Below are 25,938 nucleotides of genomic sequence, written 5' to 3' on the forward strand. Positions count from 1 at the left end.
GTTGAGAATACACGCCACAATGTTTAAGATTTAGGTCAGTAGAGAATAGGTAATCCTACTTAAACAACTACACTAGAAAATTTAAACCAATCAACTTTCCCAAAAGTGGTCGAACACAAAATATTTCAGACCCTGTTTAGACCTGCATTGTCCACTTGTGATCAGGTCATCAAAATGCATCTTAACACCGGGTATAAATGGGCTGTGAATGGAAAAAATACTGCAAAAAAATGCAATTTGTGGTTTTGTATGTACAACTCATTTGATGCAGAGTTTTTAGTCTCATCTAATATATATTCAAACAAGTTCAAAAACAAAAGCAGAAGTTTCCATCCTCTTTAGGCGGTAAGCGATGAGACATGATGCTAGGACGGTGGCCAAGTTTACTCCAACCGTTCTCTCTAATGCAAAGTTACTGCGGTGCTGCTTGAGCGCGCATTGGAGGAGACACGTGGCCACCGTAGCCGCTGGTAAATCTCTGTGACTGTCACATCAGACCTCTGTCCAGAACACAACACACAACTTATGGCACATCTTTCACCAATTTGACATATAGGGGAGTGCAAATATAAGATGAAAAACAAAAGCCTACACTCAAAAAATGACTTTTGCTGCTTGTTCAAACTACTTATTTAAAATGAGTTGAAACAATACAATTCTTGAGGGTTTTTAGGGGTACAACTTAATTGTTTTTTGTTAAATCAACCTAATTTTTATGTATGATTTGTGTTTAAACAACATGTAGGGCATTGTGTGGAACCATGCATTTTATACAGTGTATTGAAATGAAGAAGCTAGCACATTAGCCACTGTTTTTAAATGTATATGATCAAATTTTGTTGTGAAGGAAATCTAAATGGATTAACCTGATTAAACAGAAACAGAAGTCCGACATAAAATATTATTTATATATCCACCTAGTATTGTAGAAATAGTATATGAAGTCGGTTTTAAAGCTAGCTACTCGCTGTCATTCAGGATTCTCACGGCTACTGTCAACTTACTGACTAACCAACTGACCGATTGCTCAGCCACCCCCTTCTCTAAACCCAACCAATTGGGTTTTAAAAGCACAGATTGAACCCCCCCACCCCTTTCCCTAAACCCAACTTATAGTGTTTTAAAAGCACAGAATGAACCTCCCCCACCCCCTTCCCTAAACTCAACTAATAGTGTTTTAAAAGCACAGATTGACCCATCCACCTCTTCCCTAAACCCAACCAATAGTGTTTTGAAAAAAAGCCCCAATTCACCCGCCTATCGCCTTCCCTAAACCCAACCAATAGTGTTTTAAAAAGCACCGATTGACCCCCCCACTCCCTTTCCTATACCCAACCGCAGTGTTTTAAAAAGCACCAATTAACCTGCCCACCCCTTCCCTAAACCCAACCAATAGTGTTTTAAAAGCACAGATTGAACCCCCCCACCCCCTTCCCTAAACCCAACTAATAGTGTTTTAAAAGCACAGATTGACCCATCCACCTCTTCCCTAAACCCAACCAATAGTGTTTTAAAAAGCAACAATTCATCAGCCCATCCCCTTCCCTAAACCAAACCAATAGTGTTTTAAAAAGCAACAATTCACCAGCTTATCCTCTTCCCCAAACCCAACCAATAGTGTTTTAGAAAACACAGATAGACCCGCCCACCCACTTCCCTAAGCCCAAACACAGTCTTTTAAAAAGCAATCTAGAAAATGAAATGCCCCCTGATTGTTACCAGGTTTTCAGATTTTACCACATTCCCACCCTGTTATTTACTTGTTTATTTTATTGTTAAGCTTTTGTTTTTGTCTTACCGGCTTTCTGGAACCGTTCTTCACCGGACTCTAACCTCATTGTCATGATCACTCTGCGTCTCACGTTCACTGGTGTACATGTCGAGCTACCGGACAAACTGGTAACAGCGAAAAAAAACTTCCATACGAATGTAAGGGGTCAGCTGGTAAACCCGAAAAGAAACAGCGTCATAACGCCCCATATCGTTCAATTTAAAAATGAAACGAAGCCATACATGCCTACATAATTCGTAATCTCCAGAAATGTATACACATACGTTTTCAGAATGAGCCTGTGTTGAGTTTTATCCATACTTAATATTCTATATTTGTATTTTTAACTAGAAAAATGATTTTCTTTATCATAAATGTGACATTTTAGCAAATGTTTTATAAATTTTTTATGAGTGCAAACACTCTTTAAGTTGAGCTGAAAGCTTAACTTCAGTAAATTTCCTAAAAGTACATCCATCCTAATGTAGAGCCCTGAGGCATCTCAGGGGCTTTGATATAGAGTTAGAGTGCCAGCAGTCATCTGCTTGGGTCTCACTTGAACATATCCTCTCACCTTCTCAAAATGCCCCTCACCCATACATATTGGCTTGCATACACTATTCATGAGATCCATAACTGAGAAAACTTAATCTCTCTGTACGTTAATTACATTTATCCAAATATGAACATGTCATTGGCACATAATAGAGGTTGGGGGGGTGGTTCTTGTTATCTGGTGGGGTTAGAGTTCATCTTGCATGAAAGAGGTGGATGCAGGGTGGCTACCCCGTCTTAACCCTCCAGCACTTGCTGCACCGTCGACCCGCTTTTTCATTTCATGTGGAAAAACAAACTAATTACGTGGAAATATGATAATGTATTGTGCTGGAGGAGTCGCCTACGACTCTCATTAAGAGTCCATGCAACCCTACTTGTTTCCTTGCTCTAATCCCACTCACTCACTTGCTCTCTCTCTCTCTTCATCCACTCATCTAACATGCGTTATTTCTCCTAGGGAGTGTTGCCCTTTCACGAGCCATGAACATTAGTGACCAGTCTGGGGCACTTTGCATCAAAGTCAGCCTTATTTGCATAATCGTGGGATTGCTTCCTATTTACTGCCAGCGATGGTCAACGTCTCCCATGATTCCTCAAGAACGCTGACCCCCACCTCCCAAAATTCTCACAGAGCTCTCCTAATCCCCGGCATGGAACAGAATCCCTTACCTGATACCTCAGGGAAGACTGTGGGCAGACCCTCTTTGGATTTACTCTTCATTTATCCCTGATCCCTCCATCCCAACATGTTGATGATTCATCAGTGCTCATTACATTTGACAAGTCCTCACTGCAGGAGCTTGTCAATTATCCTCCGGTAGCCTGTACAGTTGGACGCACACTCTTGTCTTGGAGCAACTAGTAAGATCACACAATCCCAAGGTGGATGTGAGCAATCAAAAGGGCCACATTTACCATGGAAGTGTTTGATGTGTTTCAGAAGAGACGTTTCATTGCCATTTAAGAACCACTTTCGTTTTCCCAAAAAGACTTTCATTGACTTTTGTTCTTAGCAGGGCCGGAGCAAGCTGAACTGCCGCTCTAGGCAGAGGACGATCACGCCGCCCTCAACCCCAATGTGAAAATGAAAGTGACCGGTTATGAAAATGAAGTGAGGTGTCGTGGACCTCTTTTCCGGCGCACTATGCACAAATATAACTGAGGACGCGCGGGTGTTGAGGGAGGAAAGGAGGTGTCGCAGACACTGCGCTCTGTATTCTGCCGCCCTATGCGGGAATATAACTGAGGACGCGCGGGTGTCACAGACCTCAATTCTGCCACCCTATGCGCGGATATAACTGAGGACACGCGGGTGCTAATGGAGGTGTCGCTGACGCCGCCCTCTCTATTCTGTGGTCTATGCGCGAACGAATATATCTGAGGACGTGGGTGGTGAGGGAGGTGTCGCGGACATAACTGAGGACGCGGCCGCCTAGGTCGCCTCTATGGACGCGCCAGCCCTGGTTCCTAGACATCTCAGGATTTTAAGCCATACTACAGGGCCCTGTCCATAGAGACACATGTATTTTCAAAACCACACTTTTTCTACGCCTTTTGACTGTTTGTCCACAGAAAAATGCAGTATCGGGTGAATGAAACTGACACTTTCTGAAAACTCCGACCAGTGTAAAGTTTTTCTGAAAGGCTTTTCGCCTCATGAAATCAGTGTGCCCACTCTTTACTCCTTTCTCATTGGCCAACACGGCAGGGTTCACACCTAATGTGGATTGCGAAAGGCGTGAATTAGGCAAATTCCATCCGTCTGCGGCAAACACATTGCGTATTTTGTATAGTTCGACTGCAGGATGCTAATCTGTCTCTGTTCTCACCATAGATATTCACACTAGATGTCACCTATGATATTGTTGTATATTGAAAGCAATGTTTCAATAGAGCCACCATTTTGGTACACGGTAGCGCTCCTTTGATTGTGGTACCAAGGTGCAGTGTCAGACTGGCCATCTGGATTCATAGATATATGCACATATATACATACAGTTGAAGTCAAAATTATTAATATTATAATTATTAAAAAAAAAAATTAATAAATATTTTCATTATTTTCAATATATCATTATTTCATTTTAATAAATACTTTTTTAAATATTTTCCAAATGATGTTTAACAGAGCAAGGAAATTTTCACAGTATGTCTGAGTCTGATAATATTTTTTACTTCTGGAGAAAGTCTTATTTGTTTTATTTCAGGTAGAATAAAAGCAGTTTGTATTTTTTTAAAAACCTATTTTAAGGTCAAAATTATTAGCCCCTTTAAGCTAAATATTTTTTTTCGATAGTCTACACAACAAACCATTGTTATACAATAACTTGCCTAATTGCCCTATCCTCTCCAGTTAACCTAATAAACCTAGTTAAGCCTTTAAATGTCACTTTAAGCTGTATAGAAGTGTCTTGAAAAATATCTAGTAAAATATTTACTGTCATCATGACAAAGATAAAATAAATCAGTTATTAGAAATCCAGAAACACTTCCCCTTTCACTTCCAAATCTACTAAAGGAAGTGATTCGTTTGTGAATGAGTCTCCGTTATGAACGACTCATGTGAACCATGCTTCTCAATATGCATAATATGAACCTTCCTGATCTAAATTGTATGTAACATTTGAAATATTCAATAATTTAGGGCGGAAAGTATGCACATTGAGGCTCACTTAGCCAACAAGTTTCTGGCATCAGTGTCTTGTCATATTTCATTTACATTGTTTGCTAATTTTATCAACAAAACTAGCATAAACCTAGAATTTAGTGCAAGTTGGTGCTACTTTGCCTTATAGTCAGTGCAGTAAGTGACTGTATTATCATCAATAACGTGACTTGTTGAGCTCAAAAGTTTGTAACATACAAAAACATAAAAAAACGAAATCTTAAAATGAAATGTTCTGCCTTTATGCTTTGTTTTCTTAGTTTGCTTATTACTATACCCCTGTACGCAGTGGGAAAAGTCCTGCATTTTCAGATTGGCTTTGGTCTTAACTAACTGCAGTTGAATGACTTTTGTCCTGGTAGCCCTGTACAAATGTGGTGGCGGTATTGACGCATGCTAAGGGTCTGTAAGCGATATGGAATGTATATATCCGTGTTCTCACATTTGCATTCACTTGTATGCAATTTACTCATGAAATATACTTAATTTTTCGCTTGGTGTCAACTCAGCATAAATGTGTCATTATCACCTCCCGTTGGTTTGGCGTGCCCTTAACATGCATCACAGTGCGTTTTTGCTTTTGGATATAAAAAAAACATGATTATACCATGCTACCATGTGCAAAAACCTATCAGCATGAAAGATTTTTGTTAGCTGGGTTACAGCATAACTTAAAAGCACAGAGTAAACTTTATAGACCTCAATTAAAACTTTCCTGTCTTAATTAAGCACCTCTCACTTTGTTTACTACATCTAAGCAAAAAAAAAAAAATTCCAACAATCTCTGACACCATCTCTAAAGAAGTGAGGAAACACACAAAGATGGCGTTCTCTGTTCACAACTGGCAAAGTTAGTGTAGCGGAATAGCTGCCATTGGGCTTGAGGGTCAGATACCATGCCAGCGTCACCAACCCCTGCTACTGTTGATTAGCTGAATGCATTAGGAATATCACCTTAGCTGATCTTGTGATTGTGAGGCGTTAAATCAACATCCTCATCCTCCCAGTCTCCAGTGATATTGTAAGTATTACCTGTTAATTAAAAAAGTTCTTCCTGCAGTGCGTTGATGATAGTGATGCGCTTGTGCCAACTCTCACAAATCACACTGTTGGTACTTGATTGATCAAATCTCTCTTTAAAGGATTAGTTCACCCAAAAATGAAAATGATGTCATTAATTACTCACCCTCATGTCGTTCCAAACCCCTGAGACATATAGAATACAAATGAAGATATTTTAGATGAAATCTGAGCTCTCTCTCATCCTCTATAAACAGCACCAGTCCCAGCTATATTAAAGTCCAGAAAAATACCAAAACAACTTTGGATGAAGAAGTTCAAAGATTTCACTTCAAAATGTCTCCATTTGTGTTCCAAAGAGAAAAGTAACGTTTTTTTTTTTTTTTTTTTTTTTTACAAAATTTGTACTTTGGGGGGGGGGGGGGGGGGGGGGGGGCTTTGAACTAACATTTCAATTAAATAATAATTTAATATGGCATAGTCACTTATAAGATAGATGGTTAGGGTTGTTAATAATGGCAAAAACAATTTAGAACAATCAAAAAATGTAAAAAAAAAAAAAAATATATATATATATATATATATATATATATATATATATATATATATATATATATATATATATATATATATATGATATGCGTGTGTATATATACACACATACACAGTATTGAAGTCAGAATTCAGAATTATGTTTAAAAATATAATTCCCCTTATATTTATTATCATTATTTTATTTTATTTACTTTCCCAAATGATGTTTAACAGAGCAAAGAAATTTTCACAGTATTTCTGATATTTTTTCTTCAGGAGAAAGTCTTATTTGTTTTATTTCGGCTAGAATAAAAGCATTTTTTTAATTTTTTAAAAACCATTTTAAGGTCATAATTATTAGCCCCTTTAAGCTATATATTTTTTACAATAGTCTACAAAACAATCCATCGTTATACAATAACTTGCCTAATTACCCTATCCTGCCTGGTTAATTTAATTAACCTAGTTAAGCCTTTAAATTTCACTTCAAGCTGTACAAATGTGTCTGTACTGTCGTTATGGCAAAGATAAAATAAGTCAGTTATTAGAAATGAGTTATTAAAGCTATTTGATTAGAAATGTGTTGAAAAAATCTTCTCAGTCCACAGGAGGGTGGACTATCTCCAGTCTCCCAAAACATTTTTTTCACTGCTAGAGCCTAGAAACCATAGGAGCACCCCTGAATATGAGTGAACCCTGCTGCATCATTCAACTTTTACATTGAGACCAGCCCTTCCCCATCAAAAAAATATTCTCATGTTGGAGAAACAGAGATGTGCACATGTATCCACAGTTATGAAGTTATGAATCTTAGAGGGAATGTTATTTACTATTAAATATTTTTTATCGTATTTTGTGCCGTGTTCATTGTATTATATTGTTAAAGCACATTTCTTATGAGCAAATGCCTGCTGTGCTGCAAAAAAAAAAGTCTGATTTAATCTACAAGAAGGAAAACTCAAAGTCCCTTTAATGCAAGTGTTTTCACTTGGTGGCCATCTTTAAATCACCTCTCGGGCAGTGTGCTCTGGCATTATGTCTGAATGGGAAAATATCAAATTCTCCAAAACTGCTTGTCAACCTAACGATTAAATTTCATATTAGGAATAATCAATAAAATTAAACAGCAGCTGTCTCTGTAGTTTCATTTCTAAAAGTTCAAATCACACAAAATCTGCAGATACTCGCGCCTGTTCTGAGCTTAGATTCTACATTTTCAGTTGTATCTCGGCCAAATATTGCTCTATCAAACCATACACCAATGTAATGATAATTTATTAGGCTTTCAGATGACATCTAAATAGAAATTTTAAAAAATAAGTGATCCAGGCTCACAAATAATTTCTTTGGCTGCTGTTCTTGCAGATGCATTGACAATCAAATACAATCATTTTATTCAACAAATTTTGTCCCCGCTCATCTTCCATACCATTCAGCAGTGACTATGTTCACAAATAACTCCCCATTTCTAACCTCATTGCTTAAATATAAGTAATGTTTGTAACCATTTATATAGATTTTCAGAAATTCCACCAGTCAGCTGTCTGCACATGCTAACCAAATGTTATTTTTTTGCAGCTCACTGGGCTTGCCTTTCCCAAGTCAACGGTCAAGAAGCTGCACTAACTTGGTTCCAGATAAAAAGTCAAGGCCCAAATATGACAGATGCCCAAGGCCAAGGTGGGCACTCGGCCAGTGCCGCTACTGCGAAAGGGTAGCAGTCAGAACATATCAGGAGTGAGTGGACGCTTCAAATGACATTAAAACTAAAGCGCATACAAGTTGCTGGCATTTTCTCAACTCTGTGACAGTGTCAAACATATTTGCAAAAATGAGGTTGTAAATTAAAGTCACTGTTATTTACAAGGAAGTAGAGCAGAAAGTTAGGCTGCTTTTGAAGGGGATTATAATGAAATACTTATTCAGAGTGTGTGTTTAATTTTCTTTTAAGTCTAATACAGACAAATCTGAAGATCCACTTTCTAGAACTACATACAGTTGAAATCAGAATTATTAAACCCCCTGAATTATTAGCCCCCTGTTTATTTTTTCTTAAATTTCTGTTTAACAGAGAACAGATTTTTTTTCAACATATGTCTAAAGATAATAGTTTTAATAACTCATTTCTAATAACTAATTTATTTTATCTTTGCCATGATGACAGTAAGTAATATTTGACTAGATATTTTTTAAGACACTTCCATACAGCTTAAAATGACATTTAAAGGCTTAACCAGGTTAGTTAGGTTAACTAGGCAGGTTAGGTTAATTAGGCAGACTATCAAAAAATATATAGCTTAAAGGGGCTGATAATTTTGACCTTAAAATGGCTTTAGAAAAATTTAAAACTGATTTTATTCTAGCCGAAATAAAACAAATACGACTTTCTCCAGAAGAAAAAATATGATCAGACATACTGTGAAAATGTCCTTGCTCTGTTAAACATAATTTGGGAAATATAAAAAAAAAAAAAGAAAGAAAGATAGATAGAAAACAAATTTCAAAGGGGGGCTAATAATTCTTAACTGTATGCATGTCGTTTTTGCATATTACGTTTTCTGTCATGATTTCTAGCCATTGATTAAATTATAATACTCTCAACAGATATTTAAAAAGTATTAGTGTCATTTTACAATTGTATAGTATTTATTAATATTTTAAATCTGTTTAAATAAACAATATTGATCTTTTCACATTTTAAGTTTCTCATTATAATATTGGTTTTAGTACTTCTTTTATTTTTCAGACGTTTTTATTAGGATTTTAATCTTTAGTACAGTTTGAATAATTTGTGCTTTAATTTAGTTACAATTAAATAGTTTTTTTACATGTACACTTAGTTACACATCATAAGTGCATTTCAGGTTTTGTTATGTTTTGGCCTTTTTAAAAAAAGTTATGCTTCATTTTATTTATTTATCTTTTTGCACAAAAACTACTTTTGACTTTTATTTTAACATGTAATCTTTTTTTCTTTATTTCTTTTATTGCATTATTTCAGATTTATTTTCAATTATTAAATATTTTTTATTACTTCGGTTTTGTGAGAAATAACAACACGGCTGTAGAATTTATTTTGACCTATACCATAGATATTTATGTAAGAATTAAGTATTAATCCAATGTTAATGTGTTTTACTAATATTTACTGTTTATTCTGCACTCATATTAGTATTCTGCACTAGTATTTACATTCATTCAATCAATCATTTTCTTTTCAGCTTAGTCCCTTTACTAATCTGGGGTTGCCACAGCGAAATGAACCACCAACTTATCCACCATGTTTTACGCAGAAGATGCCCTTCCAGCTGCAAAACATCCATACACACTCATTCACACACATACACTACAGACAATTTTGCTTGCCTGTACCACCTACTTTTTGGTCTTGTGGGGGAAACCGGAGCACCTGGAGGAAACCCACGCGAACACTGGAAATGCCAACTGACACAGCCGAGGCTTGAACCAGTGACTTTCTTGCTGTGAGGCGATTGTGCTACCCACTGCGCCACTGTGCTGCCCCCTTTTTAGTATTTATCAATAGTAAAATCTATATAGTCCGTTTTTATTTTCGTTTTAGTGATTTTATTATCTATTTTTTCTTGAACTTTTTAAATTGAGCTAAATTTACATTTAGTTAATTTTTTCCTGCTTATTGTTTTAAAGATTTTTTGTAGTTTTGACTTTATCGAACAACAACAGCACTACTTCATACTCTTACATTTGCACTATAGCAGGGCTGGACTGGGGCAAAAAATCGGCCCTGGCATTTTGGGCCAGAGCGGCCCACTAAATTCAATCAAAATGCTATCTCTCTATGCACGTCCAATATTTTTATCAACTCATATTCTATAAAACACAAAAGCCATATATATGAAATAAATAAATGCAAACTTTAATCTCAATTTAATTTCTGCATATTGTCCATAAAGATATTTGTGGAATTCCCTTATTCCCTTATTTATCAGGGATTGCCGCGGTGGAATGAACTGCCAACTATTCCAGGTATGTTTTATGCAGCAGATGCCTTTTCAGCCACAACCCAATATTAGAAATCATCCATACACTCTCATTCACACAAACTCATACACTACGGCCAATTTAGCTTATTCAATACACTATTCACTCAGCCTATATTCAATAATAAACATACCAAAAACTGCCTGCTAATGCATGGGTAAATCTTCAAAGGGAACAGTGTTACATTTTATCCTCTTTCACCTCATCCTGCTTGCTGTTTCACTATCTAAACAATGAAAACATAATATAAGTCAAATTTGTTTCATTTTGATATTATGATTAACAGACACCAAACAGCCTTGTGTAGCTACATATTTATATGAGCATCATCTTCACTCTGAATATTTATGACAAAACAGGGCTTAAATATAACTGTCTCCTTTCATTTCCATTGAAAAGAACAAGCTTTACCCTGTCTCTTTTGCAGAATATCAGTTTTAATAACCAATAATAGCCATTATAACAGTATAACGTACATTAAATTTAAACGATAAAGGTAAGCAATCAGTTAATGTGCAGAATCAGTGTATGTGGTTACATAAATTAATATATTAGCTTATCTTTGCACTTAGCCAAAACAGTTAACTGAGAACAAGTGATTCAAAAGTCATAAGAATTGTTAGATAGAGACAACAAGATGAATTCAATATCACGTTTAACAACTATAGTGAGATGAGATCCAGCAGATGAACTGTCTGACATGCACTATACTCTCACCTGGGGTTTATGCTCACCCGCTGAATTGAGCTGCAGCTCTTGGCAGAGAGTGTGTGGTCACGTGATTTGCACTTTTAGCCGTGTACTAGAATGAACGGAGAACTTTTCAGAATCACTAAATGAAACGCTGGTGTATTTCCCGCGATTTATCTGCGCCTGCCTTGCGTTTCTTCTCTCTGACTCTCGACTATTTTGACAAATACACACAGACGACGCACGCTCACGCGGAGTCCAAAATAGGAGTTTGTGATTGGGCCAGACCAATGTCAATACAGAAAAGAGCCAATAGGCTGCAGAGTGTCACATGGGCCGGCCCGGTCTGTCTCTCTGGGAAAAAAAGCATCTTACTTTTAGAGAGTCACAGATCACAGCAGCGTCAATTAATAAGGCAGAAAAAAACGATAGGCTGCTAAGCCTTTTATGGGCCGATCAGATCATAAGACGATGATCAGCACGGCCCAAAAAGTATGTCGGCCCACCGGGAAAGTGCCCGGTTCGCCAGATGGCCAGTCCGCCCCTGCACTATAGTCAAGCTATAAGTCAATTACAACTCAATGTAGCTGTCTTACTTTAAAAGGGACCTATTATGCTCATTTTTACAAGATGTAAAAACTCTGTAAAAATCTGGTAAAATCTGATGTCCCCTCTTTTTTTAAAAGAGGGTGGAGCTATTAACACCTATGTGTCAGCATAGTGGCAGGTTCAAAACCTGAATTTCAGATGGCTGCTTCTCACTCAGGGCTGTCTATGGTAATGAGGGAGAGATCGTCACTAATCGGCATGGCTTTCCCTCTCTGATCCCATGTACAAAGGGAGGACGTCAATCAGAGTGTTTCTACAAAATGTTTTTTATGAAGTGTGATTATAAGAAAAAAAAGAACGAATGAATTTTTATCATTACATGCTGGCTATATTTACACACTGTTGCCACACAACTGTGTATAAACCTTTTCCAAAAGTGATTTTTGCATAATAGGTCCCCTTTAACTTCAAATTAAAAAGCTCACAAACAGTTTGAAAACTGTCTTGGAGCAAACAGACCAAGGCTAATGTCCTGTGTGAGTGTGTTTTTGTGTTTAACATGCCTCAACACATACTTGACTGAATTAATTAAAAGCGACATGTCGGCGCCGTCGGCTGAGTCTCAGATCTGTTCATCACAGAGATATCGAAAATCCACCACATTTCATTTTTTTCAATCCTCAATGGATGTTTATCAGTTTTCCCTGCCAAAAAAACACCAAAAAGAGCAGGAATTGGGAATCCAGCGAGCGAGGGGTGCCGTCATTAGGCTCAAACTAGGGCAGGACAACAAGTGGTGTTTTCATTCCAGCATGTGTTTTACCACTTCAGCTCCCTCTGGAGAGTTTTGATATATGGATGAGAAGCTGAGCTCTCCTGCAGTCACTGCTGGATCTCGAATCTTGGCAAGAGCTGGAAAAGTGGGTTAAGAACTGAGCTTGGAGAAGGAGATTCTGGAGGAACTAGATTTTGTAAATTGGCACTTCCTGCACTGTCAAAAATGCTGGGTTCCACACAATTCATTCACGTTACAACACAAATCAATGAAGTTAACAAATTTATATAGAGCATAAAACAATTAAGTTATCCTAAAAAAATCTCCAGAATTGTGTTGTTTTAGCTCATGAAAAATAAGTAGTTTGAAGCAGCAAAATATACTGAAGTCAGAATTATTAGCCCCCCTTTGAGTTTCTTTTTCTTCTTTTTAAATATTTCCCAAATTATGTTGAACAGAGCAAGGAAATTTTCACAGTACGTCTGATAATATTTTTTTCTTCTGGAAAAAGTCTTATTTGTTTTATTTCGACTAGAATAAAAGCAGTTTTTAATTTTTTAAAAATCATTTTAGGGTCAAATTTATTAGCCCCTTTAAGCCTTTTTTTTCAATAGTCAAACCATCATTATACAATAACTTGCCTAATTACCCTAACCTGCCTAGTTTACCCAATTGGCTAAGCCTTTAAATGTCACTTTAAGCTTATAAAGAAATGTCTTGAAAAATATCTAGTCAAATATTACTTACTGTCATCATGGCAAAGATAAAATAAATCAGTTATTAGAAATGAGTCATTAAAAATATTATCTTTAGAAATGTGTTGAAAAAAATATCTCCCTTAAACAGAAATTAGGGGGGAAAATAAACAGGGGGCTAATGATTTTGACTTCAACTGTATATCGTTTTCGTAGTTCAGTTGAATACATGTTCTGTCAGAATGTCAATTTATTTTAATTAAATTTACAAATAATATATTTAGATGTTCTAGATTACATGTTACATGGATTTTGAGCAAGATCCAATAAAGTATTATGTCCAATAAAGCATTATATATATATATATATATATATATATATATATATATATATATATATATATATATATATATATATATATATATATATATATATATATATATATAATGCTAATTTAAAACATTTGTGACGTGTAAATATGAAAAATAAGCTGATAGTTAATAAATGTGATCAATATTTATAGATATTTTGTGATTTTGATAATGTCTGTGATCAGAGATTAGATTTTTATTATTTATTTAGAATAAACTGTATAAATGAACAATTTAAAAATATTTGATAGAAATTTATAAATTAAAAGTTAGGAGGGACATTTATTCTAGTGTAATACAGTAAATGTCTACTGTCACTTGATAAATTTCATGATATTATTTTTCTGTAATTTTAAAAAAGTTTTATTAATAACTAATAAAACAATGAATTATTTATTTTATAATACAAATGTTTATTATTAGTATTTATTATTTGTCTTGATACATTAAATTCCTATTATTAATTATTTTCTCCTATTTCATTACATTTTTGATTTTATTCCCAGATGTGTTTATTAACTACAATAAATTGTATTTTTTTTATTTCTGTCCACTTTATTTTATTTAATATATACATATTTATTTAGTATTTATTTTCAGATTTTTTTCTTAATGTAATAAATGTCCAACATTATTTTATGTACAGCTACCCTTTTTCCTATTTCTTTTTAAATATTTATCATTTATTTTAAAAAATAAATAGGTAATTTTATTCTTATTTACTTGTCATTATAATAAATGTCCCAAATTATTTATTTACTCTCATTTTTGTTCCATCAGTTTACATACATGTTTTGACACCTAATTGCAACCTCCTATAGTAATGACTTGGTAAAACCTTAAAAAAAACACAGAGCGAGTGAGTTTCTTAGCACCATGAGGAATCAGCGGGGGTTTCTGCACAGTGACCAGCCCACATTGATCAGTCTGAGCCTCACAGCAGGACAGAGGCATGTCTTTGTCCCGCAGGTCAGTCTTTAGGGCAAGAGGAAGGTGTTCGCAAGCAGCCTCAGCCGCAGTTTGTCAAAACACCTTTGTCCTAAACTTCTGTTTCATGCACTAACCAAAACACAACTTCCATTTCCTTCTCCACGAAAGCCGAGGGGCCATAAAACATTAAAGCGTTTCCTCTCAGACATTTGAAAAATTGAAAACGCGCTGCTAATTCCACTCCTTCCATCTTCAGGGAATAAAGAACATCTGGGATTGTGAACGAAGCTTTTTTTTGTTTGTTTCGGGAGTTTTGTTTGAGTCACTTTTCCTGTGTTCTAGTGCTGAGTTTGAAGGTAGGATGCAAAAAAACAATTGATTCTGGTGGCTTTTGTTCTTTATCTGTGTTTCAGGGCCTGTTTGTGTTTAGTTAACAGCTCTTTTGTTGTTTTTTTCAGTAGGGGGAGGCTGAGTGGTAAAGCTATGCTGCTTCAGGACGACTGAACTGCTCTGTTAGACCACATTCACTGGAGAAACTGCTGTGGATTCAGTTGTAGGTATGTTGAGAATGGCTTTTGTGGTTCAAACACTGCGAAATAGGAAGGAATTTACAAGCAGAGCTGAATTCTTGGTGGTTTTGCAAAGCAAAGTTTCTCTGATAGCCTTTACGGGACTTCTTTATTCAACTCAACAAGTTAGCAAAAGTGTTTGGATGAATTATTGTTGCTTGAATGTCAAAACATTTACAAGAGCATGCGAGAGAGCGTGTTTGCACTGTGAGGTAAGATTGTAGATTGTTAACCCTCGCAGTGGAATCAAATCTGAACTCAAAGTTTGCACATTTTAAGATCTTTGAGAGTTTTGACAACTATTTGTCTATGCAATAGAAGTTTAAGTTTAAGCATTTAAGTTCTACAATACTTAGTAAGTAAATTGCTCAACATAAAAGTAAGAAGAATAAAACAAATAAAAAACAAACTGATACAAAAGCAAGAAAATACACACAGCTGATAAAAGGCTTGGGAGTAAAAATAGGTCTTCAACATTGTTTTAAAAGATGAAGTTGAAGTTGCAAGAAGAAGTTCTGTAAAATTCTAAGGCAACACTATTTTGATGGTCTATATAAATATTAGTAGACTATCTGCTTAATTTGCTCCTTCAAAAGACATTTAACTGACTAGAAGAAACTTTGCAAGTACATGTCAATTTACACTAACCCTAAGTCTACTTATCTAATGAGAATTATTTGGAATATTGATGCAATGGAACTTAAATTCAACAAACGCACCATCAAAATAAAGTGTGACCAATTCGAAAATAAAATGTAATGTATTTAAAATAAGTTGTAAAAAATTATTTTATCTTTTTTTTTCTATCTTACATTCTATATCTTACAAACTTACTTTCTACTAAAAATGGTGTTATGCCTGTTCTAACACTTATTAAAACCCCGGTCAGATCACATAAATTTCTCATGATTTCAGCGCAATTTCCTTGATGCAGGGTGTCGTGGGGACTCGTAAACAACAAATGACAAAAGATTCAATCGTTGAATCGTCAAACACTAAAGTGTTATGTGGCATAGTTCACAACAAACAATAACATGCCTGCAACGCCTCATGACACTATCGCAGAAAGTCTAGCATGTTTAATTTTTTTTCTCGTTCTTCACGTCGAGTTCCGTCACATGGGTGACATTGTGCAATATAGGAGCACATAATTTCTCTGTTATATCAGTGGATGCTGCCATCAATGCACTGGTAAGGTAATCAAAAAATATGCTGCATATTTACTTGTGGGTTGGTTACTGGTGGATAAGATCAGCCATTGGTTATGCAAACTTTAGCTACCTTTTTAAAAGTATTACGGTGTTTTAAGCCATTTTATCTGACAGACTGGCACAAATATGCAGACATCTTCATTCTCACAACGAGTTTCTGAATTCTCTCATCCTTTCAACAGAGTTTGTTAATCCCAGGTAATCTGGGAACATGTTCAGTGCTGCAAATACATTGCAAAAGCATTTTCTGCTTATTCAAATTTGTCACAAATATTGAAAACAGTATAATTTAGGCTTCTCTGTAACTGTCAATGTTTCACCTAAATTTTATTTAGGTTAGATTATTATTTTATTTACCAAACCAATACAATCTCACAGCAATTTATGTTTTGCCGTATATATAGTGGACTTGTTTGGAAGCACTTCACCTCAAATGTTGTTCGTTATTCTTGTTTATAGATAACTGACTAACAATAGATAAATTAAAATTAAGATACAAATTACACCAAATGAAATACATTTCTAAAATATGTTTTTTCAAAAAAAATATAGCTACAAATTATATTTTTTTTCACTTGCTGGCGTTTTCAGATTTTGGTCCAACACTCAAAAACTGCTATTTATTAAAGTCAGTTAAAACAACACAATGCTTATTTTTACAACGTTATTGATTTATGTTCATTCATTCATTTTCCTTCGGCTTAGTCCCTTATTTAACAGGGGTCAACACAGCAGAATGAACCGCCAACTATTCTAGCATAAATTTTACGCGACAGACGTCCATCTAGCCACAACCCAGTACTGGGAAACAACCATACACTCTCGCATTCACACACACAATTGTACACTACTGCCAATTTTGTTCATCCAATATCACCTATACCACATGTCCATGAACTGTGGGGAAAGCTGCAGCACGAGGAGGAAACCTACTTTATGTTCAATTCTTAAATTTGTAAAAACTATTAAGTGTTGATTAGTGTTGAGACAACATGAAGGAATTGTGTGAAATCAAAAGCTCAGCAGAATGAGAATGTGTGTGTCTCTCACAAAATTGGGCAATAAGCAATAAAATGACTACTTTGCTGTTTAACAAAAAGTGCAATAATTCTACATTTTTTCCTAATTCAGTATACTGAATCAAGACTACTCATCTGAAGAAGACGATCAAGGCCAAAAAGATGGGGGTTTTCTTCCTCGCTCTAACAGTGCTCACCTCGAGTCACCTGTGGTCACATGTCCAAGCTTCGAGTCTAGTGCAGTTAAATCGAGTTATTCGAGTAGCCAGAGGACAATCTGTGTTCATCACAGCCAACGAACTTCAGTTCCACATGGATCACAAATCCGAGGCCTGTAAAGTAGAAGTGGTGCTTAATGAACCCATCACACAAAGAGTGGGAAAACTCACTCCACAGGTAAAAAAAACAACCCAGGATTGGTACTTTACCACCTTTTGTGAAATTCATTCATTCATTCATTTTCTTTTCGGTTTAGTCCCTTTATTAATATGGGGCCGCCACAGCGGAATGAATTGCCAACTTATCCAACATATGTTTTACACTACAGATGCCCTTGCTGCTGCAACCCATCTCTGAGAAAACCTTTTGTGAAGTAAATTTTTTTTAAATGAACTGTTTTTCAGGTTTTCGACTGCCAGTTCTTTCCAGATGAGGTGAAGTATGTCCACAATGGCAGTCCACTTCTTGAGGAAGACACCGTCATGTTGAGAGTCTACAGGTACAGTCTTTCACGGTCATTGTCATTCATGCAAACACACATTCAAGAGTTCACACTTAGCTCATGATGGATAAAGCTTGTTTGGCATGCTGTCCCAGGAGAGAGCCCTGAACTTATAAGATCCTCAAGCCCTGGGCTCCCTCCCGTTTGCAGGGCATGAGGGAAGCTCAGGTAGAACTCCCCTTACTTATTTCTGGCTAATGACAGATATAGGATGGCTAAGGAGAGATGTATGCTTGCTAAGAGTTCGGCTATGGTATCAGTTTGGTATGATCAATTAATTTGGGTTGCGTGTTTTTGGACTGTGGGAGGAAACCGGAGAACTCGAGGAAAACCCACTTGAGCACAGGGAGAACCAGCAAACTCCACACAGAAATGTCAACTGGCTTAATAAGGACTTTACCCAGAGACATTTTTGTTGTGAGGCAACAGTGATAATCACTGGGCCACTAGTTACCACTCTGGGTATTTAAAGTGATTTAGGATTCATCTGATCAATTGTGAGCTGATGCGGGACCAGCTGTGATCAATGATAAGCATGTGATTCTCTCGTGATCTTCTCTTCACTTAATATATATATGTAATTGTGGTAAAATCATACCTCTCAACATTGGGATGTAAAAAAAAAAAAACAAACAACAACAACAAAAAACTCAAAGCTACCCTGAAGAACTGCGAAAATGACCCCAAACTATATATGCCTCGCTGAAACCGCTACAAATATTGGGAGGAAATTAGCTTCAGATACCAGAATACAAACATTAGAAAATATCAAAAATAAAATAAAAGGTTTAGCCTATTAAAATCAATGACCTATACAAGAAATTAAATCAAGTTATAAAATCTTGTTCTCTTTTTATTCACTGTATTTAAAAATTGATTAATGTTACTATATTTATTTAGTGAAGATAAGGAAATCTCTAATTTTGATACACTGTTTTGTTTGGTAACAATGCACAGATCTATAATGAAAGCATTCGATTACTTAACCGTAACCGTTTATGCTCATTTAAGACAAAATTATTTGTGTTTAAAATAAAACTCATGAGCACGGACATGTTTGCATTTTATTAAGTGTATTTAAAAACACCCAAATCCCAAAGTGTCTGATTTCGTTCCTCTTTAAATTGCATGTACAGAAGCCGATCTGGCAACAGTGTTGTTATACAGAGCACGGTCGTCAGTCGTTGCATAGGAAGCGCGACGGTCAACGCACAGGTTTAATGGAAAGAAAGTGAATGCAGACAGTTTTATATATTTATTTCAACATGCTTTCAAGCCAACATAAAACAAAAGCATAATTCCTTTGAACAGCTTTTGAATTATATCATATTTGTGATCGGCTCTTTGATGCTACTTTCAATTTTTATTAGAAAGATTAAAAAATATGGGAGAAATACAGAAAAATACTGAAACGGAATGATAATGGGATAGAATGGTAAAATGCGAGAGATTCTCTGCAAAAACGAGAGGGTTGATATGTAAACTGTTTTCTTTTTAATAATTTAACAAATTCCTGATTTTTTGTTTATCAAAAAAGATAAATTCAGCTATAACACTGAAAACAACTAATAATTTCTAAGGGAACATTGTCAAGAATAATTTTTATTTTTAGTTTAATTTAGTATTTAAATCTAACAATTTATGAGTTTTTAATTTTATTATGGTTCATTTTCTATTTTGGTTTATATATAAATTTGAAATATTAAAAATTATTAGCCCTCCTATGAAATTGTAATTATTGTTGATATTATTATTAGTATTGTAATGTGAATGGGACGCTGACAACGGAGGTGTGGATTCCTAAAACAGGTTTATTACCAGGATGGTCAGGCAAGCAATGGTCAATACAAGGGCAAACAGATGTATACAGGCAAATCCAGTGACGTGGTCATGAACAGGCGGATGGTCAAAGGCAGGCAGCAGACAGGAATAAACAAACAAAACAAAGCAAAGCAATGGTCAAAAACAGAGGGCAATGCATGGAAACCGCATTGTAATGTTCACAATGACAGTATAACAAGACTCAGCAATAAGAGTGGCAAAGTGAGCCGTATATATGTGAGTGTAATCAGTACATGAGCAGCTTTAGCTGTGTGAGTCTAATCAAAGGAGGCTTGGAACAGGTGTGTGTGTGTGGTGCATGACAGGACTTGTAGTTTCTTTGGAGACAGAATTGAAGTTCGTAGCAATATGCGTGTTTACCAGGGATCTGCCTGGATTAGATCGCTATTATTGTTATACATGTTACATGTTTTCATTCATTCATTCCTTTTCCTTCGACTTAGTCCCTTTATTCATCAGGGGTCGCCACGGTGGAATGATATGCCAACTTATCCAGCATGTTTTACCCAGCGGATGCCCTTCCACCTGCAACCCAGTTCTGGGAGAATTATTATTTTTATAATTAATAATATATATTAGTTAGTCTTTAGTTTACTCTTTCCTAACTAGCATTTAGTTTAAGCTGCCATCCATTGCCAGCATTTTACACCTCAAATTTAGCCCTCAGATTTACTAACATTGTGTGGTCGTCTTCTTTGTCCAAACCAACAATTTATTTCTGTAACTGCAATTAGCTGCTAAAGCCATTTCCGAGGTCTAATGTGATTTCCATAACATAGGTGGTTCTTTTCAATGCAGGTTTACAGACACCGAGACTTTTGTTGAGTCTATGTTGCTGAAGGTACGTGTGTTTGAGCCTCAGAGAAGCCTTGTAGAGCTTGGAAATGTCCCTCTGGTGGTTCCTGAGTTCTATGGCCTTTCCAATGCCATCAACGCCAGCGTTCTCACCTTTAAAACCCAGCCAGATGTGATCTGCACGCTTCGTCTTCTCAGCTCTGAGATCAGTGTTCCAGCACTGGGTCAGCTGGTGGTTGAGGAGTCTGGAACAATGGTGGACACTGAGGCTGGACCAAGAAAAGGTATTACAGAGTGCATAATGAAGCTTTTTTTGTCAGATCAATGTCTATGGGGTGCAACTGACAAAGTTTTACAGTTCGGCAAAAGAGCAGCGTTTTTTCGTCAATATTTTTTAACAGTTTTTTTGTCAACGTTATTTTTTTGTCAACATTTTTCTGTAACGTTTTTTTTTTCAGTGTTTTTTTGTCAGTTTTTTTTTGGTCCGATTTTTTTTTTTTTTTTTTTTTTTTTGTCAATGTTTTTCTGTCAGCTTTTTTTTTTTTCTTCAACTTTTTTGTCAATGATTTTCTGTCAATGACTTTTTTGGTTAACGTTTTTTTGTCAACGTTTTTTTGTCCAATATTTTTGTCAATGTTTCTTAAAAGTGTCTGATAATTTGACCTTGATGTTGATTTTTTTCTAATATTTCCCAAAAAGATGTTTAACAGAGCAAGGAAATTTTCACAGTATTTCCTATCATTTTTTTCTTTTGGAAAAAAGTAAAAAAATGTTTTATTTCTGCTAGAACAAAAGCAGTTTTTCATTTAAAAAAAAACATTTTAAGGTTAATATTATTAGTCCCCTTAAGATTTTTTTTTTGCCTAATCACCCTAACTTGCCAAGTTACCCATATAACCTAGTTAAGCCTTTAAATTACACTTTAAGCTAAATACTAGTATCTTGAAAAATATCTAGTCAAATAATATGTACTGTCATCATGGCAAAGATGAATCAAAAATAAATCGTTATTAGAAATGAATTATTAAAACTATTATGTTTAGAAATGTGTTGAAAAAAATCTTCTTTCATTTAAGAAGTTGGGGGGGAATAAACAGGGGGGCTAATAATTCTGATTTCAACTGTACATAGAAAAGTTATACAATGTATGTATTGTATTATTACTCTCCCAAAATACACATTTTTATGAAAATATATTTTAAAACTTTTAAAAGATAATATTTAAAGAATTAATTTAAAAAGATAACAAACTTTAATGGTTACACTACATGATGCATATACAGTAAATTCAATGTTTTTTTCTTTTTAAAGTAGAAACTAACTTAAACACACATTTAAGCACAGCTTCTCATCTGCATTCACACTTGTTTAGGACGTCACACTGCAATCGCCTGCCCTGGAAATAAAGCCTGTGACCTCAAGACAAGGCAAGTGGAGTTCCTGAAGACCGACTGCAGTGAATTCCTCTCTTCAGGTCTGAAGTACCAGCATCTCAGTCCTCCTTCACCTGAGATTGACTACATCCCAGTCCGGCTGGAGTTTCGAGACCAGACCTCCCGAGCCCTGCTAGAGGTACAACAGCCTCAAAATTATTTATGGGCCAATATAAGTATCCGTTATGATAACCTCGGATTAAAGTATCATGGTATTAAGGTATAGTGACTACTGCTCTAAAATATGTTTCTTTTAAATGTCTGGGTAAAAAAACAACAACGTTTTCCCTCATTGAACACAATTTATTTTATTTTAAGAAACGTTTAAAATATTTTAGAACAGTAAACATATCAGGCTGAATAGTTAAAATAAATCACTGACTTCTGCTGTCTGCATTAGTTATAAAAACACAGATTTCTTCACAACTTGAAGAGGCATCTTTGGACATCTTTCTTTCCTGTGGATTTAAAGTAAGCCTCTGCACTATTCGGGTCTATAACATGCTTGGAAGTTAATCCTAAGTGATTTGTTTTCTAAATGTTTCCTGAATCATGGGTTGACCAGTAACTTTTGATGTGGAGGGTCCTTTTTCGCTGGAGATACGGTTGCCCTAAAAACCAAAATAAAATAATTGTAAAAAAGCACATAAAAATGTACATATATCCTAGGAACGGAACAACAGAAAATTTTAGCGGTTCTAAAACCGTGACTTTTCCAAACCAAAGGTAAACCTTGACACTGGTTGTCATCCCATGCCTGCTCAGAATCATGTTCAAAGCACAACACTGAATGATCACCTTCTCTCCTAGACCGAGAGTGTCTGGTTACCGGTATTGATCCAGGGGGCGATGCAGAACCAGCCGCCTCACGCTGCCTTCATGTCCACCTTCATCCTGGAGGTAGATCAGTTCATCCTGACGCCTCTGAGCACCGCTGCGCTGGATGCCAAAGACGACGAGACACCGCAGGACCAGCTCATTTTCAGTGTCACCAAACCTCCAGCCGAAGGATATATAACTCATTTAGATGATCACACTAAAATGGCCTCCTCCTTCTCATGGCAAGACCTGAATGAGATGAAAATCGCATACCAGCCCCCAAACAGCAGTCATACAGCCAGGAGGAACTATGAGGTTGGTGAAGAATAGTACTCTGTTAGTGGAAATAAAAAATATGTTTGATCAAAAACCATGTCTGTCAGCCTAGCTTAGTGTTTATATATATATATATATATATATTAGGTGTGTAAACCACTGGTCTCACGATTCGGTTTGGTTTCGATTAGCATGCCTTCGGTTCGGATATCTTGGTGTATCACGGTGCATTGACGATGTTTTCCATACACAATTAGATTTTTTTCTTCACAACACAAGAAAAAAAACTGTATTAAAAACTATAAATATATTTATATATTCTTTGTAATACAATTTTGTCCTTTAATACATGCAATAAGATATATGGACTGTACCTGTATCTTAAATTTACCTGTTGAAAAAAAATATTCTGCATTGTCAAGTGAGTTCTTACACCCTTATGATTGGTCATTGTCTTCACCCGCTCAACAGAAAGGACTGTGATTGGCTCTAAAACTGGCAGCACTGTTCACTGATGAGTGAAGTGGAAAGAACAGCCACAGTTACAGTCTATATGCTGTCGGAATATCAAGTCAATTTCATGCGTGTTCAATAAAAAAAGTTAGGAGAGGGTTTTCTTCAAAAATATAACTTATTTATTAGATACAAATGAATAATTCGAGGACAGAGCTCTGGGTTACGTTACCTCAATGCAATACAAGAATTATATTCAGGTTCGCAATTCACTCAAATTTTTCCTGACTGCAGCATATATACCAACTGATATTAACAGGTGGAGTTTTGGTGTAACGTCACTTATTAATCATTCTGCGGTCCTTTGGCTCTCGTATCGCGGTTACCATGCTATAGAGAAAACTCGCACTACAGACATGGTTACCTCACAAACATGCTAGTGGGTCAAATGTCTAAAGTGAGAGAGAGAGAGAGAGAGGCAGAGTTGGTGAAATAGTGGTTCGTGTGCTGTACCTTCTTCAGTGTCAGTAAAAGATTGTCATGCAAACTCACAAGCAGTTAATTGTGCACAATATTCTGGACAACTTAATTGTTTTATGCTCAATCTACTCAAATTTGTAAAAACTAATAACATAGCTTAATTCCTTCATGTTGTCCCAACACAAATAGCTTGTGCTGAACCCAGCATTTTTAGAGAGTGTCAAAACAATTTTAACACTTAAATGAACTAGTTGTAACATAAATTCATGAACCATACATTAATTTATATCAACAAAGACACATTGTATAGGCTATAAAAAGCTCTTTATGGTTCTAGTTGCACATTTTACAGTGTTTAGAAAAAAAATCCTAAAACTCAGTCAAATGTAACTCTAGTGATCTTTCATTTTTCATCCAGGTTGAATTTCAGGCCATTGATGGCTCATTTGCCCCGAGTCTTCCTATCCTGATGCACATCTCCATACGCACTGCAGAGACAAACGCACCTCGAGTCTCCTGGAATATGGGTACATTCACAGCCCACCAGCACATGCGAACCCTCTTCTAAATCAGACTGAAGCTAAACACCTTTATCCTTACAGGCTTGGATCTGCTGGAAGGCCAATCCAGACCAATCACATGGGAGCATCTACAGATTGTAGATAAGGACAATATTGACGCCGTCACCTTGATCGCAATGGACGGTCCACTTAATGGACACTTAAGTGTTAGAGGTAAGCCAATTCCATCCCATGACCTTTTAAGTGCAAACCCGCTCGTTCATTTCTTCTCCATCCATCCTGTGAGCATCGTTGAAGAAACATATGTCTTGCATGGCTTTGCTAATCAGGTGTAAAATGCTTCAGCGACACTTTGCCATAGGCCGTCCACCAAAGATGTCTTTCCACTCCAGCAGACTTTTGTTTGCATTGAGCCTGAACGAAGCAGATTGTGAAGACTTATGACAGATGTTCAACACAAGGTCATTTCTCTCCCATTGAACCGTCTTAGCAAGCTTTAAAAACTGGTGACAATCATGTGTCTGGCTGAACGGTTTTATTCAAAGGAATGTTCGAGATTTTCAACCAAAAGAAACATTAAAGTTAAGGAGGGTCAAAACAACATTTAGAGTTGGTTGACCAATAATGAACATCTCTGAGATAAACAAATAGCATAGAGGCCAGTTTAACTGCACTTTATTTGTTGTCCAGGTTTAGGTTCAGGCCATCGATGGCTTATTTGTCCCCAATTCATCACAGAAATATCTCTTACATTGGACTGTCCTAGCATACGTGTTGCAATCTTAACTGAAAAATTTGTATTCTAGAAAGGGAATGCTCTAGAATTTGCACCCCAAAAGCTGTTGTAGTCACTGGGATTGAGTTTAGATTAGAAAACTGTACTGTTCTATCTTAATTTTTGGTTGAACTTTTCCTCTAAATCCTTGGTTTTATAATTAGGAGCAGACGAAGTTTAGGGATTGAATGTGATGTTTTGCTCCACGCGTTCTCCCATGGAATCTGCCGTGTGTTTCCTGTTTTGAAGGATTTCCTGGCCAAAAAAAAAGTATAAAAATCCAAATCACAACATAATTTCTGTTTCATTGGATCATCTTAGCAAACTTGCGGCGATCTTGGCTGAAATGTTGTATTCAAGGGAATTCTCCAAAAGAAATCATTTTCCCCAAAAGGGCAGTGGAAGTAAATGGGATCCAAAATGATTTTCAAATTATATAGTCAAAA

General features: G+C 36.0%; 1 protein-coding gene across 5 annotated transcripts in view; it reads left to right on the forward strand.

The window, feature by feature from the left end:
- Positions 1 to 14,620: 14,620 nt before the first annotated feature.
- Positions 14,621 to 25,938, forward strand: part of frem1b (Fras1 related extracellular matrix 1b) — a 73,818-nt gene continuing 62,500 nt past the window's right edge. For 4 of the 5 annotated variants that reach the window (XR_012397400.1, XR_012397401.1, XM_009296245.5 and 1 more), the window contains exons 1-9: positions 14,621 to 14,934; positions 15,037 to 15,135; positions 17,490 to 17,773; positions 18,001 to 18,095; positions 20,739 to 21,019; positions 22,108 to 22,307; positions 22,979 to 23,302; positions 24,615 to 24,723; positions 24,799 to 24,930. Coding sequence is in view for 3 of the 5 variants with exons in the window: in XM_009296245.5 (XP_009294520.1) it covers positions 17,540 to 17,773; positions 18,001 to 18,095; positions 20,739 to 21,019; positions 22,108 to 22,307; positions 22,979 to 23,302; positions 24,615 to 24,723; positions 24,799 to 24,930 (1,375 nt within the window). In the remaining 2 variants the exon portion in view is untranslated. 5 annotated transcript variants of the gene reach the window in all.

Source organism: Danio rerio, chromosome 22, assembly GCF_049306965.1.
Source record: "Danio rerio strain Tuebingen ecotype United States chromosome 22, GRCz12tu, whole genome shotgun sequence".
Classification (NCBI taxonomy): domain Eukaryota; kingdom Metazoa; phylum Chordata; class Actinopteri; order Cypriniformes; family Danionidae; genus Danio; species Danio rerio.